This window comes from Mus caroli, unplaced genomic scaffold (genome assembly GCF_978045245.1).
Source record: "Mus caroli unplaced genomic scaffold, Mus_caroli_1 scaffold_6, whole genome shotgun sequence".
Lineage (NCBI taxonomy): Eukaryota > Metazoa > Chordata > Mammalia > Rodentia > Muridae > Mus > Mus caroli.
Window position 1 is genome coordinate 17,143,080 of NW_028227261.1, and position 13,324 is coordinate 17,156,403.

A 13,324-nucleotide genomic window follows, 5' to 3' on the forward strand; every position below is an offset into this window, starting at 1 on the left:
GCCCCGATTGTCCGTCTGCCATGTGACCTGAGTCTCCTTTTCCCCTGTTGTCTGTGTTTTGTGTCCTCGCTGTCCCGCCTGCTCTTCTCGCCTGCTCTCCTTCTGCCTGGCCGCTTGGGGCCCCAGCTTTCTCCAGACCTGACTAGGCTAAAGGAGAGATACGTCAGGACTAAGAGAGACATCTTGGCTTTGAGAGTTGGGGGTAGAGACATGCAGGAGCTGAAGCTCAAGTGCGATTGTAAGGTACTGTCACGTCCCTTGCTCCTGGCCCCAGGGGTGGGGGTGGGGTGTTCTGCTGGCCCACAGAGGAGGGGGGGGGTGAGCCCGGGGAGTCTGCCCTCGAGATGTGTCACCTCCTTGTCCTTCACATCTGCACTCCAGGAGGGCAGAGCTATGAGCCAGCTGTTCCTTCCACTTCCTCATTTTTGCCCCCCACCCCCGCCCTGCCTCACACCTGCCAGAGGGGTGCCAATGAGCCCCAAGAATGCTTGGTGGCATTGCACTAAACCCCTTGAGAATGACCTGGGGTTCTCTCTCTCTCTCTCTCTCTTTTAAGATTTATTTATTATTATTATACATAAGTACACTGTAGCTGTCTTCAGACACCAGAAAAGGACATCAGATCTCATTACAGGTGGTTGTGAGCCACCATGTGGTTGCTGGGATTTGAACTCAGGACCTTTGGAAGAGCAGTCAGTGCTCTTACCTGCTGAGCCATTGCGCCAGCCCTCTCTTTCTTTTTAATTCAGGTTCCTAGCCAGAACCAGGTCGCCACACACCTGTAATTCTAACTTGGGAGGCTAAGGCAGGAGGATTGGGAATTCAAGACCAGTGTGGGCTACATAGTAGGACTAGGCTTCTGGGTAACGCTGCTGACAGCAGTAGCTAGCCTTAACTGTGCACCACACAACATGAGCCATGGAGCCCAATGGACCCGGGTTCAGTCCCAGCCTCAGCCTCACTACCTCCTCTCTGAATGACCCTGGGCAGCAGACCCCTCTAGGTACGCATTTCTCTGCCCTCAGTAGCAGCAACCCCAGGGCAGATGCTGGGACTGAATGTGAAGCCTGTAAGGTACTTGGTGACGTTTGGGTCTATGAGCTTAGTGATGGTGGCTACCGTTACTGTCCCCGGGGCACCCAGCGATGCCTGCCTTTCCACTGTGATTAGCATAAGGAAAGTAGGCAGTGGTTGGTGGTCACTCCAGCAGTCAGCAGCAGTGCTGGGCTCTGTCTGGGCATGCCGGGCTCTGATGCTGTCAGTCCTGGGGCCAGCAACAGAACAGGGAGGGACCCCAGCAGACATGGCTGGAGGTTGTGACCGATGAAGGGAGCAAGGAGAGGAAGGCAGGAGCCCATGGAAGCTTGCACGGTGTGGAAGGGCGCACATGCCAGGCCTGGGGAGCCTTCTGGGGTGTTCACCTGCTGTGCTCTAAGATGCCAAGCGGAAGGAAGGGCTCTGGTGACTCCTGAAGGCCCCTTGAACGATTCTGAGGTTAGACCCATTGATGGCTCCATCTAGGGATATAACTGCCATAGTCTATTGTGTCTCAGAAGAGAGGCAGTTTCTGGGGTTGATGTCTGTTCCTCCTTTAGATTTCCAAAGGTACTTATGATCCTTCCTCCCAAGAGACCAAGAATCATGACTGTGGATACAGGGAGGGGTGGGGACCCGCTTCCCTTTCTCCTGTTTCCTGAAAACCTGTCTTGTTCCTAAAAAGCCACTACCCTGTGTTGGTTCTCCAGTCTCAGCCCCCTCCCACCCCCCCTCTCAGCAAGCCTCCCCCAAGCTCTCAGCTCCCTCCTCTCCACAGGCTCTCAATGTCCCCAGGTTCTCAGATCCTCTAGGCTCTCATTCCCCCCCCCCACCCTCAGGCTCTCAGTGCCCCCAGGCTCTTAGGTCCCCACCAGTTTCTCAGTCCCTAGGGTCTCAGCCCCCCCAAGGCTCTCAGTACCTCTAGGCTCTCCCAGCTTCTCCTAGGCTCTTAGAACCCCTAGGCTCTCAGTACCCACAGGCTCTCAGTACCCTCAGGCTCTCAGTACCCTCAGGCTCTGGGTCCATCCTCACTCAGACCCCCATGAAGAGAAATGCGTAGCTCCCTTCAGCTGGGAGCCAAAGAGCTGTCAGAGGTAGAAGTGAGAGCCCTGAACCCAGGAGGACCCTGTCTCCCAGATCTGCCTCCTCACCTCTATCAGAGCCTGAGGAAGGAGGGGGTTTCCTGGAACATGCACGGCGTGGCTGTGGGGCTCTTCCCATTAACAGTGACACGAAATCACAATCTCTAATTCTTAGTCACACGGCAGGCACAGCCAGAGTGCCCACTAGTCCACACATGGCCCTTGTATTGGACGGGGGCCACCCTTGAGGAACATCATGGTAGCTAATGCTGCTGGTGTTGGGGTAGGAACAGGGCAAAGGGGCAGATGTTTCCTGTCAGGTCCGGGTATCTGCTTCCCACTCTGATCACCCTCCTTTTGCCTCAAGGCCTGTTTGGCTGGCTTTATTGGCAGCACCAGGGTGCGGCTTCTGCATCTTGGGGCCTCAGTGTTCCCTCCCTGTGGGCAGAGGCTCAGAATGGAACCTGGCTGTTGGGAAAGAGGGGTGGGGCTTCTTATCTGTCTCAGCAGATGAATCAATGGGACAGAGCTTGGGGAGTAGGTCACCTTAGTGACCTTCCTAGATCTGCCTGGCCTGTTCCCTCTCTGCCCAATCTGGGAGGGTAGCTTGGGCTCTTCAGTCTGAGGCTCAGAGAGATGGAGTGACCTGTCCATTTGCTGACGAGTGTCAGAGCCAGGAATTGAACTCAGACCTGGCCCTTTCGCCATCCAGCCACCTCCTTAAGTGGAGGAAAGAGGTTATATGCTCTTTCCTGTCCTTTGGGGGACCCTGGGGCATGGGTACATCTCCCTCCCTGACTCTCCTGGTCTTGCTGCTCACCCATCGTGTGAGGGATGGAAGAGGACTGGCTGGCTCTGATGTCTGGGCTGAGGTCCCTTGGAGGCAGGCGTGCCGGTTCCCCTCAGTCTCTGACGAGCCCCCTCTGCCTTTACCCAGATGACCCAGCTCATGAAGGCCGCCAAGAGCGGGACCAGGGATGGGCTGGAGAAGACCCGGATGGCCGTCATGCGAAAAGTCTCCTTTCTGCATAGGAAAGATGTCCTCGGTGAGCAGGGGCTTTGCTCAGCAGCGTGCTGGGGGTGGGGCGTGCTGGGGGTGATACCACTGGTGTCTGTCCTCTTTGGAACTGAACCCCAGATGTCTGGGTCAGTCCCAGCTTGCTTCCCACACCTCTGACCTGTATGGTTGGTTTCTTCTGAGAGCCTTGGGGCCTCATGTCAGTGTGTGGCCCTAGCTGTTGCCCTCCTGTCTCCTGGTTTACCTGGCCTTTTCTAGAATGTTCTTTGTCCATCTTTGTCTCACCGGTACTTATTGAATGCCTCCCAAACACTGTCCTCAGTGACTCTTAACAGCATTTCTTCCTGGGGCTCCGGGTGCAGCGGGAAGGCAATATACAAATAGGGAAGGGTGGCTCATGAGATGCTGGGGAGCTGAAGTCAATGTTTTCGAAGTGTCTTAGGGGTAGGAGTATCATGTGCCAATTTGCAGATGAGGGGACAGGTACAGAGAGGTAGTAGACTTTCCTAAGGATGCACAGGCATGGAGGTGGAGGTCTGGGTAGCTCTAAGGGCCCACTGGATGCTTGCTCTTGACCTTAAAGACATCAGAGAGTCACCCAGGTTTTAGACAGAAGTGTCCCATGGTTGGGTTCGGTCAGTTGACCATTTATTTATTCAACAAGCTGTGCACTAAGGGCTGTTATGAATAGGACCCCACAGTCCTGAGATATGGCTGTGGGCAGAGTGGCTAGGAATTCTGCCCTGGCTTCTGGAAAAGCCAATGCTCTGGCCAAACGAGAGATGAAGGTGTGAGAAATGGGGTAGTATGATGTCCTTCAGTCACAACAGGAGCTCTGGGGATGGGGGAGGGGCCGGGGCGGGGTGGTGGAGGGTGCAGAGGAGGAAGATGGGGTGTGTGTGCTGAGAGCCTGCAATCCTCTGATGAGGTGGCATTTCACCCTCTGGGGTGAGTCATGCGGGTGGTTGAGGGGAGGGTTGCGTGAGGAAATGACGCAGGTGGAGAGAGGGTCCTGTGTTGCCTCTTTTTTTTTTTTTTTTTTTTTTTGCTCATGTCTCAGCTGTCTGGGCCTTCATGCTCTGCAGGCACCAACAAGGCCGGCAGCTCCTGCACCTGCCAGTGCAGGCTTCACCTGGGAGCAGCTACCGGCAGGAGGTGAAGGTTCTTCTGTCCTCATGCTCACCCGCCATTGTCTTGGTCTTCTCTCTACCCTGGCCACTCTTCCCAGAGAACCCAGTTTCTCTGACCCTCCCCCCAAGTGTCCAAATCCCACCAGGGTACTGATCCCCTCTTCTGGGTACTGTTCAGACCGGGGCCCTCAGTGGGTTCCCAGCAAGACTCAGCACCTGGGATGTGTTGTCTTTGGTGACAACAGACAAGAAGACGCAGGGACAGAGATGTAGGGCAGTAGGTTAATGGTTAGTGATGGTCTGGCAGAATTCTGAGGGTGCCTCCTTGGATGGGAGGAGGCCTCATCCGGGGAGTGTCTGTTGCCGGTCTCACACATGGACCAGCGCTTAGAAGGAACATGGCTCCAAGCCAGGGAGCACCCGTTGCGAGCCTCCGTTGGGAGCCTCTGTTCCGGCCTTACTTTCTCCTCCGTGCATTGGGGCTGACAGTGGTTGCTGTCCTCTGAGGCCATGTTAATGTGTGTGGATCGTGTTGCACACGGAAAGAGTCCTGCACAGCAGGCGTCATTCTTGAGGCTGGTCAGCTCTGGTGGCTTTTGGTGCCAGGATGGTATCATGCTGACTTGGGTCCCATCCAGTCTCCATGGTCTCGCAGCTGGGATCTCACCCAGTTCTCACAGAGGTAACGGGTAACACCGGCCGAACTGATCGCTGCCTCACACACTCAGTACTGTGCTAAGTGGGCTGGACAGAGGCGGGGTACTCAGGGTTCATTCTCTTCCTTCCTTTTGGAGAGAGCCAGTGGTAGACAGCCTGGAGTAGACAGGGAGTAGACAGGCCTGGAGGCTGGGGACTCTTTCTGGGACACCCTCTCCACTCCGCCTACTAGCCCTGGGCCTAAAATGACCCTCCCCCAGGGACGTTATTAATAGCTGGGTGGCTCGGATCACAGGCCAAGAATGTTACCCAGCAGCTCATGGGGGAAGAGGAAGCCACGGAGTCAGCGACTGGGGTGGGTGCGCTGTGATGTCCGAGGCAATATGTGGGCCAGGCAGGAGGGTCTTCGCCAGCCACACCCTCACCCCCATGCGCTCATCCGCTGTCCGTCCTCCTCCTCCTCCTCTGTGTCCTGCTCAGGTAAGGGCCTGACTTCGTGAACTGCTTCTCCAGCAGCTGGACTGGCTGTCACTTCTCGTTTTTCTCCGTCTCTCGCTTCCTGCCATCTGTGGCTGCCATGGGCTCCGGAGCCACTGAATAGCAAGGGCATCACGCTGAGCCTCTCATGGGGGACTCGAAGCCTGGAAGGATGGTCCTTCTGCATCCCACCGGGCCTCCTTTTTGTCTTAGGGGCTTGGGCTGTTGTTGGGCATTTTTTTCTTGCCATAGGCTAAGCCCAGCCGCAGTGGACTGGAGTCCCTGCCACACCCCGTTGAGCCTCCTCTCTCTGGGCATCTTTGTAATTTTTTAAAAATGGAAGTGCAAAGTTGATGGTTTGATTCCTGTAGGGCTCTGTCTTCTCATTTCCCCCTTTGGCATCCAGATGAAAACTATTTTTAGTGCCTAGGGATGGGGACATGAGTGGCTGGCCCATGCTTGGCTGGAGCAGGCGGGTCTCAGCAAGGACAGTGGCCCCTCTTGTGGGGCCTGAGAGTTGGAGTTGGAACTGACCCATTTGGCTCAGGGGCAGCTGTTTCCAGATGGGATTGGGGTTTCCTGATTGGTTCTCATCTCCTGGGGCCTGAGCAGAGCGTTCCATGCCATCTGGTCCCCACCTGAGCTGTGCCATCTTCCCATTTGTCTTTCCAGGTGACTCGGAAGAAGAAGATATGGGGCTCCTGGAGGTTGGTGTGACAGACATCAAACCTCCCGCGCCAGAGCTGGGCCCCATGCCAGATGGCTTGAGTCCTCAGCAGGTCTGTGGGGATGTGGGGAGGTCGGCAGGGAGAGGCTCCCAGCCTGGTGCCTGGGGCCATGCAAGTTAGAAACCTGAGTGACTATGGACATGAGGGTGGGCTTTGGTAGGGAACTGGACACTGTGTTCCATGCAGTGGGGGGGGGGTGGCTGGGGATGGTGAGGTATGTTTGGGTTGCTTACGACCCACTGACCTCTGACCATCAGAACAGGTGTGTCTCTCGGTGTGTCCCATGTGGCTCTGGGGCTCCTGTAGCTGTCGGGTCCCCTTCTTGCCTTTGGGATCCTTCACGCGTTAGGTATTGGTTCTGTTCCTTGGATCCCACACGCTGACTGTACTCTTGGGCCGAGCAGGTGGTCCGGAGACACATCCTGGGCTCCATCGTGCAGAGCGAAGGCAGCTATGTGGAGTCACTGAAGCGGATACTCCAGGTATTTGCAACTTCGGAGGACTCCTGGTCTCGTGGGATGAGGGCAGGAAGGGCCCTGGAGGAGGACGGTTTATAAAGAACATTTGGGGATTGCCGGAGTTTTAAAGCAAAGGCCTGCTTCTTAGGAAGAGCCAACCAAGTGGGACACCAGGCGTTTCCATGGCCTCTGTTTACAGGGAAAGCTGTATTTTGAAGTAAAATTGGGGGGGGGGGTCTCAGAAATGCGAGCATGGAGGCCATGTTCCCTTTTGTGCCTGGAGTGGGCTGTGTCTTCCTGGCCATTCAGATAATCTCCAAAGCAAGGGAGCAGGGGATGAGTGACCCCTCTTTCTCACACTGGAGTTCCTGGGGGGCGGGCACTAAGCAGATGCTTGAGTGACATGTCGTATGTGTTACTCTTGTCTGGTTTGGGCCTCTGAGACCTGGACTCCTTAAGGATGTCAGAGTAGGCCACCAGCAAAGTGAACTGCTGGCGTGGGGTCAGTTTTGGACCCATATGAGGGAGCATAGGCATCAGAGGAGGCGACTGGAGAGGGTACGCTAGCTTTGAGAGTTCAGGAAACTGTGGTGACCTGGGACCTCGCTGTTCAGTCACACAGATGGCTCTGAGTTTCCCCACCAGCCGGCCTTGGCACCGAGCCTCCTACCCAGAGTCCTCACATACACACACACACACACACACACACACACACACACACACACACACAGATCGTGTAGAAGTGATTCTCTGGCTCCCAAACCAGCTTAGCATAGAAGTTCCGGGGGTTATGGAGTGACAGAGCCAGGGCAAAAATGTCACATTCGTGGAAAACCTTTTAGAAACTTCTACGAGGAATGCAGGATGCTTCTACCTGTGCCGGGAAGGCTCCGCTGTGGGTGGGGTGGGGTGGGGTGGGGTGTCTGTCCGGTTCTCGGCCTGCCTTGTCTAGAGGGTCTTGAAGATCGTTGGTCTCATCCCCTCCCCCACCCATCCTGGCAGGATTACCGTAACCCACTAATGGAGATGGAGCCCAAGGCGCTGAGCGCCCGCAAGTGTCAGGTGGTGTTCTTCCGCGTGAAGGAGATTCTACATTGTCACTCCATGTTCCAGATCGCTCTGTCCTCCCGTGTGGCCGAGTGGGACTCCACAGAGAAGATTGGAGACCTCTTTGTGGCTTCAGTAGGCGTTTCTACTTAGATTTAATGGCTCAGCCTTCACCCACACTGGGTTGCCTCATCAAAATCAACAACGTCAGAGCCCCCCCCCCCCCAGTCACTATGTCCTGCACGACAGGTTGAGCATGATGGCATCTTGATGTCCCAGAAGAGGTGCCAGGCCAAGATGGTGTTAAAGCCGGGTCATGGTGGCAGTATTGCCTGGAGAGCAGCCTCAGGGTGGTTTGACAGGGTGTGGGTTCCTTTCTAAACATACCAAGTGTGATCAGTGAGGGTTTGCATGTGCTGGCCCAGGGTGCACTCAGAGCTCCAGGACAAAGCCTTAGGATGTAGGGGGAAGAGCCCTAGCTCGTGGTCCAGGAGTCCTGGTTCCACAACCTCAGGCAGGTCTAAGGATGTCTCTGGGCTCAGATTCCACACCTCTGGAATGAGGGGTGTGCTGGATTCCTGCTCGTCAAACTGAAACCCCCAGACTTCAGAGGGGGAGGTGGTGAGAAGCGGCCAAGCCAGCCTTGCTTGGCTGTGAGCCTCTGGGTTCTGTTTCCGGAAAGGATGGTTTTAAGAATGACAGTGTTTGGGAGACGTTAGATGGGACATCTCAGATGGGTGTGTCCAGGGGGCCATGGTGAGAGGTTGGCTAACTTCTGCCTTCTGTAGTATAGCTGTAGATGCATGGCTTGGGGACATTTCATATCCTGGGCATGGTAAGGGAATAGATAGAGCCTGGACAGCATCCCTGCCCTTGGCTGCCTTCTCTCCCCTATGGGTTCCGAGTTGCTGTAGACTCTCTGGCTTCTGTGACCCTGACTGCCTCCCCAACTCCGAGCCTCTTCTTCCCTGAGCAGAGTGTCAGAGCATGATAGGGTGGGTGTGGCTGCTTCTCCTCCCTGTGTTGATGTAGCTCCCGCTCCTGTTTCCTACAGTTCTCCAAGTCCATGGTCCTAGATGTATACAGCGACTATGTGAACAACTTCACCAATGCCATGTCCATCATCAAGAAGGCCTGTCTCACCAAGCCTGCGTTCCTTGAGTTCCTCAAGGTAGCCTGGGGCCAAGTACTCTTCAATCCCTAGGGATGGACTTGGGGGAGGTGCCTCAGGAGAGAAGGACCATTGTCTCACCCTCTGTGGTGTCATGGCTGTGGGCTAGATTATCTAGGAACCCCAGATTCTGGGGCAAACCTGGCACACAGGTGGATCTGTACGGTGAGTGTCACTATTGGCCTGTGTTCCCACGGGCGGTGGCTTCCTTGTTCGTGAAGTGACATGAGCATCCCCAGGTCTTGCAAGCACAAGGTTCAAGGGTGTGGGAAGCTGCAGAATTCTTGAGCAACTGCAGCTAGGCTCCTGTATCCTCTGTGGCAGGGTGGATGAAGGGCATGGCTCTGCCTGCAGGGACCTGTGTCCAAAAGAGGACACAAGTAGATGAGATGTTGGGGCTTTGGCAAAAGAGCCCCATGCCCCAGTGAAGAGGATGTGCGCGGGCCAGGAAGGCTCTCTTAAGGGGGGAGCCGTCTGACACGGGTCTTAGGGAGACAGCTGTTTCCAGTGTAAATATTGACAAGGGTCAGAGGCAGGACTGAGGGAGCAGGCAAGGCTGGAAAGATTCTGGGGGTTCAAGATAAGAGCGTAAGGATGCTCTGGCAGGCAGTGTGGTTTAGATTGGGCTTCTCTGGGTCTTCGGGCCTTGGTATTTAAGGTATTGAGGAACCATTGAAGAGCTTTAACTGGGATAGAGTCTGGTAGGGTAGCCATGGGGTTGTCAGGGACATGGGCCAGGACCCACAGGACACGTAGGTAGAGCAAGCAGGCAGACACGAGGCAGGACAGGAAGTCCCTCATGGCTACCCTCACCCTGGCCCAGGCTTGTGTTCTTAATTTACACAGATGGGATGATAGCGATGGCTCCGTATAGACAGCAGTGAGCAAACTGTTGGGTTTTCCAGTTTTGCCTTTGGTTGGGAAGCCTTCAGTGGCTGTTCCAGTCCCCTGGGGGTGTGGCTTAAACAGGGTGTACCATGATGGGAGCATCCCTGACTGTGGAGCCCAGGGAGAGAGGTTCCTGGGGCAAGGACAAGGTCTGGACCCTTGCTGTTGACGATGGACAAGTGACATATAACTTTGTCCCCACAGCGGCGGCAGGTGTGCAGTACGGACCGAGTCACCCTCTATGGGTTGATGGTGAAACCCGTTCAGAGATTTCCACAGTTCATCCTCCTGCTCCAGGTACTGCCTGGGGCTCCCCAAGGCTCAGGGGACGAGTGTGAGTAAGAAGGCTAAGGTGGCTGTCATCCATAGCCCATTCCTCCCGCAGCTCATTGTGCTCAGTAGCATTAAAAAAGATTTATTTAAAAATATGTGTATGGATGTGTGTCTGTGTGTGGGCTTGTGGGAGTGAATGCTGGTGCCTTTGGAGGCAGGGGACGTTGGATCCAATAGTGCTAGAATTCCAGACAGTTTTGAGCCACCTGAGATGGACATTGGGAAATTGAAATTGAGTCTTCTGCAAGAGCTGAAAGCTCTCTTAAGCACTGAGCCATCTCTCTAGTCAGTAGGTAGGTGTGTGTGTGCGTGTGTGTGTTTTCACAGTAAACACATGGCGGTCAGAGGACAACTTGCATGAATCAGTTATGTTCTTCCATGTGGGTCCCAAGGATTGAATTCAGGTCCACCGGTTTGGTGGCAATGCCTTTAGCTGCTGAGCTATGTCTTCAGCCTGTCAGCATGAGTTACACCTTGCTCTCACAGGAGGGGAACAAGGCTTAGCATTTCAGGACTTAGCCGGCTGTCAGCCAACCTCTCTTGGTCAGATGTCACTTAAACGTGAACACAGGATGCCTGAAGCAGTGTCAACCCCATGTACGACCCTGTGGTCAGAAGTCCTCAGACAGTATGACCTGGCTTCTGAGAGGCAGCTGCCAGGCTGAGGACCTGGCAGCGTCTTTGCCTCTGCATCAGAGATGCTGCGCTGTGGGTGTGGGCTCTGAGCCGAGTACATCTTTTACCAAGTCAGTACTGAGTGTCCACGGAGACTTCTGCTCTCGGCCCACTGCCCCTCAGTGTGCAGGGCTGTGCCTCTCAGTGTGCAGGGCTGTGGTGTCAAGCACATTCCCACTGAGCAGGTGGCCCCACCGTCCATCTGTGAACTTCCCTCACTGAAACCCTGGATGGAGTAGACGATAATTTTCAATTCCTCCACCTCCTCAGCCCCTGGCAGCCACTCCTCCCTCTGACTTTCTGTCTCTGAGATTTGATAATTCTAGAAGCTGCCTCTAATGGAATTGCAGAGTGTTTGACTCTGATGATGTCGTGTCCTCAACATTCAGCCATGTTGTAGCCTGGGCCAGAGTGGCCTTCCTCCCAAGGCCCAGGGGTGACTGTTTATCATTTTGTCCCCACCCTCTCGGGTATTGGTTACCTCCTCACCGGGCTATTGTGATCAGCTCTGCAATAAACTTGGGTGAACAAGTGTCTCCTGGAGACGTCGTTAATGAAGTTCTTTTGTGTGTGTGCCCAGAAAAAAACCACATGGTCATTTTGTCTTTATTCCCTAGGCCTTAGCCTCTACCTTCTATGTCCAGTTCCTTGGTCTCATTGCAAGCTGCAGGCTTCAGGCCTGGTCTGTGTAGACTGTGAGGACAAGGCTTTGACTCCAGAGTAGAGGGAGGTGCTGCATGCTTGCGTGTGTGTGTGTGTGTGTGTGTGTGTGTGTGTGTGTGTGTACATGCTATTGCACGTCTCATTCATGCTCTCTCTGGCCCTGGCAGGACATGCTGAAGAACACTCCCCGGGGCCACCCTGACAGGCTGTCGCTGCAGCTAGCCCTCACGGAGCTGGAGACACTGGCTGAGAAGCTGAATGAGCAGAAGCGGTTGGCCGACCAGGTGGCTGAGATCCAGCAGCTGACCAAGAGTGTCAGTGACCGCAGCAGCCTCAACAAGGTGGGTGTGCGTCACCTGTCACTTCTGCAGCTGTGTGTCACCTGCTACTTCTGCAGCTGTGTGTCACCTGTCCCTCCTGCAGCTAGCTAGCTGTGTGTCACCTGTCACCTCTGCGGCTTCCCTGGGGTCCCTCACTAGGTGGCAGTGCTCTCTGAGGGAGGGAAGCTTGATCCACTGGATAGAACATTCATTGTGATTCACGGTATTAGTCTCATTACCAAGACAGAAACTAGAAACCATAGGCTACTAATATAGTTAGGAGAATGGATCTGAGAAGTCTTCATGTAATACACACAAACACACACACACACACGCACACACACACTCACTCACACACACACATACACTCACACACTCACACACACACACTCTCACACACACACACACACACACTCATACACACACAAATACATATAAATATATAAAAAGATATATAATGGGACAATGTCTTTTTAAAGCCATCTGTAACCTCGTGATTTTTCACCTGTCCACTTTGTTCCCAGAAATAACAACTCTGAGACTTAATATTTCATTAAAAATGCCTAGGCGAAAATAAATAAGCTTTGCGTATTTCCTGACTAGTTCATAACTTAGTTACCTATTCATTTTAGTCTAAGTCATGTGGTGTGGCTGGTTACCTGGTCCTCAGTTCACGCGACCATCTTCTTCTCTGTCTGGGGCGAATCTCCTGCCTGCCTATCTCCCAGAATCCTCTCTCTCTGCTGGATGCCCCACCTTCTAATCCTGCCTTAGCTCATTGGCCACAGGCTTTTTTACTGACCTTCTAAGAGGTGAAACTTCCATTCATCGCATAAAAGATTATCTCTACAGCTTCCCGTGTATATCGGGCTGCCCTCAAACTTACTCAAAGGAGGATTTTGAAATTCTCATCCGCCTGCCTCTGCCTCCCCATGATGGGATTACAGGCGTGTACCGCCATGCCCAGTTTCTGCAGTGCTGGGGATGGAACCAAGGATTTTATGCATGTTAAGCAAGTGCTTTTTCCTCACTGAGGTCGAAATGCAGGTTTTCAGGCACCGTGCTGGTGAACATCTGTGATTCTAGTATTGGGAGACAGAGGTATGAAGAGCCAGAGTTTCAGACCAGCCTGGGCTGCATAGGAAGTTCTAGGCCAGCCAGGTTACAGATAAGAAAAAAAAGAAAAGACAAGATCAGCTGCTGTGGGCTGCAGTCCTGTTTCCTGCCAGCATGAGGGGCTTGGTGTGAGTCCTTCACTGCCCCACGCAGGCCTGGAGACCCTACGCTTACTGACTGTAGGATGAGGTAGACAGGGATGGTCTGCTGGTGAGGTGACCTCTCCAGGGCCTACCAGATGGGTGTTTCCAGAGAGGAGACATGGTGTGAGGTCACAGGAAATGGTTGATGTCCTGGGGACTCCCAAAGGCAGAGCAGAGGCTGATGGTTGGCTGTTGCTAGGAAGAGATTTCAGGGGTGTGGAAAGATTGTCCAGGAGGGTGGCCTGGGAGATGGCTGCTCCTTATTGTCACCACACTTGCCTGTGTGGTGAGCTCGATAGCTAGGACCGCAGTCTTTGACTTTTGTATATGACCTTCAGGACTGGTCATGGGATCAGGCTGGGCTGGGTCACCTGAGGTCCTGA

At 54.2% G+C, this 13,324-nt stretch overlaps 1 protein-coding gene across 8 annotated transcripts in view; it reads left to right on the top strand.

Moving 5' to 3' along the window:
• Arhgef10l (Rho guanine nucleotide exchange factor 10 like) overlaps window positions 1-13,324 on the top strand; it is a 134,176-nt gene that overhangs the window by 61,741 nt on the left and 59,111 nt on the right. For 4 of the 8 annotated variants that reach the window (XM_029475994.2, XM_021159512.3, XM_085838757.1 and 1 more), the window contains 8 exons: window positions 127-243; window positions 3,055-3,163; window positions 6,072-6,178; window positions 6,532-6,609; window positions 7,588-7,767; window positions 8,687-8,803; window positions 9,896-9,988; window positions 11,530-11,703. In XM_029475994.2, coding sequence (XP_029331854.1) covers window positions 127-243; window positions 3,055-3,163; window positions 6,072-6,178; window positions 6,532-6,609; window positions 7,588-7,767; window positions 8,687-8,803; window positions 9,896-9,988; window positions 11,530-11,703 — 975 coding nt within the window. Of the gene's footprint in view, window positions 1-126; window positions 244-3,054; window positions 3,164-5,209; window positions 5,403-6,071; window positions 6,179-6,531; window positions 6,610-7,587; window positions 7,768-8,686; window positions 8,804-9,895; window positions 9,989-11,529; window positions 11,704-13,324 lie in introns of those variants that run through there. The other 4 variants (XM_021159514.3, XM_021159515.2, XM_029475996.1 and 1 more) reach the window with 2 other exon arrangements.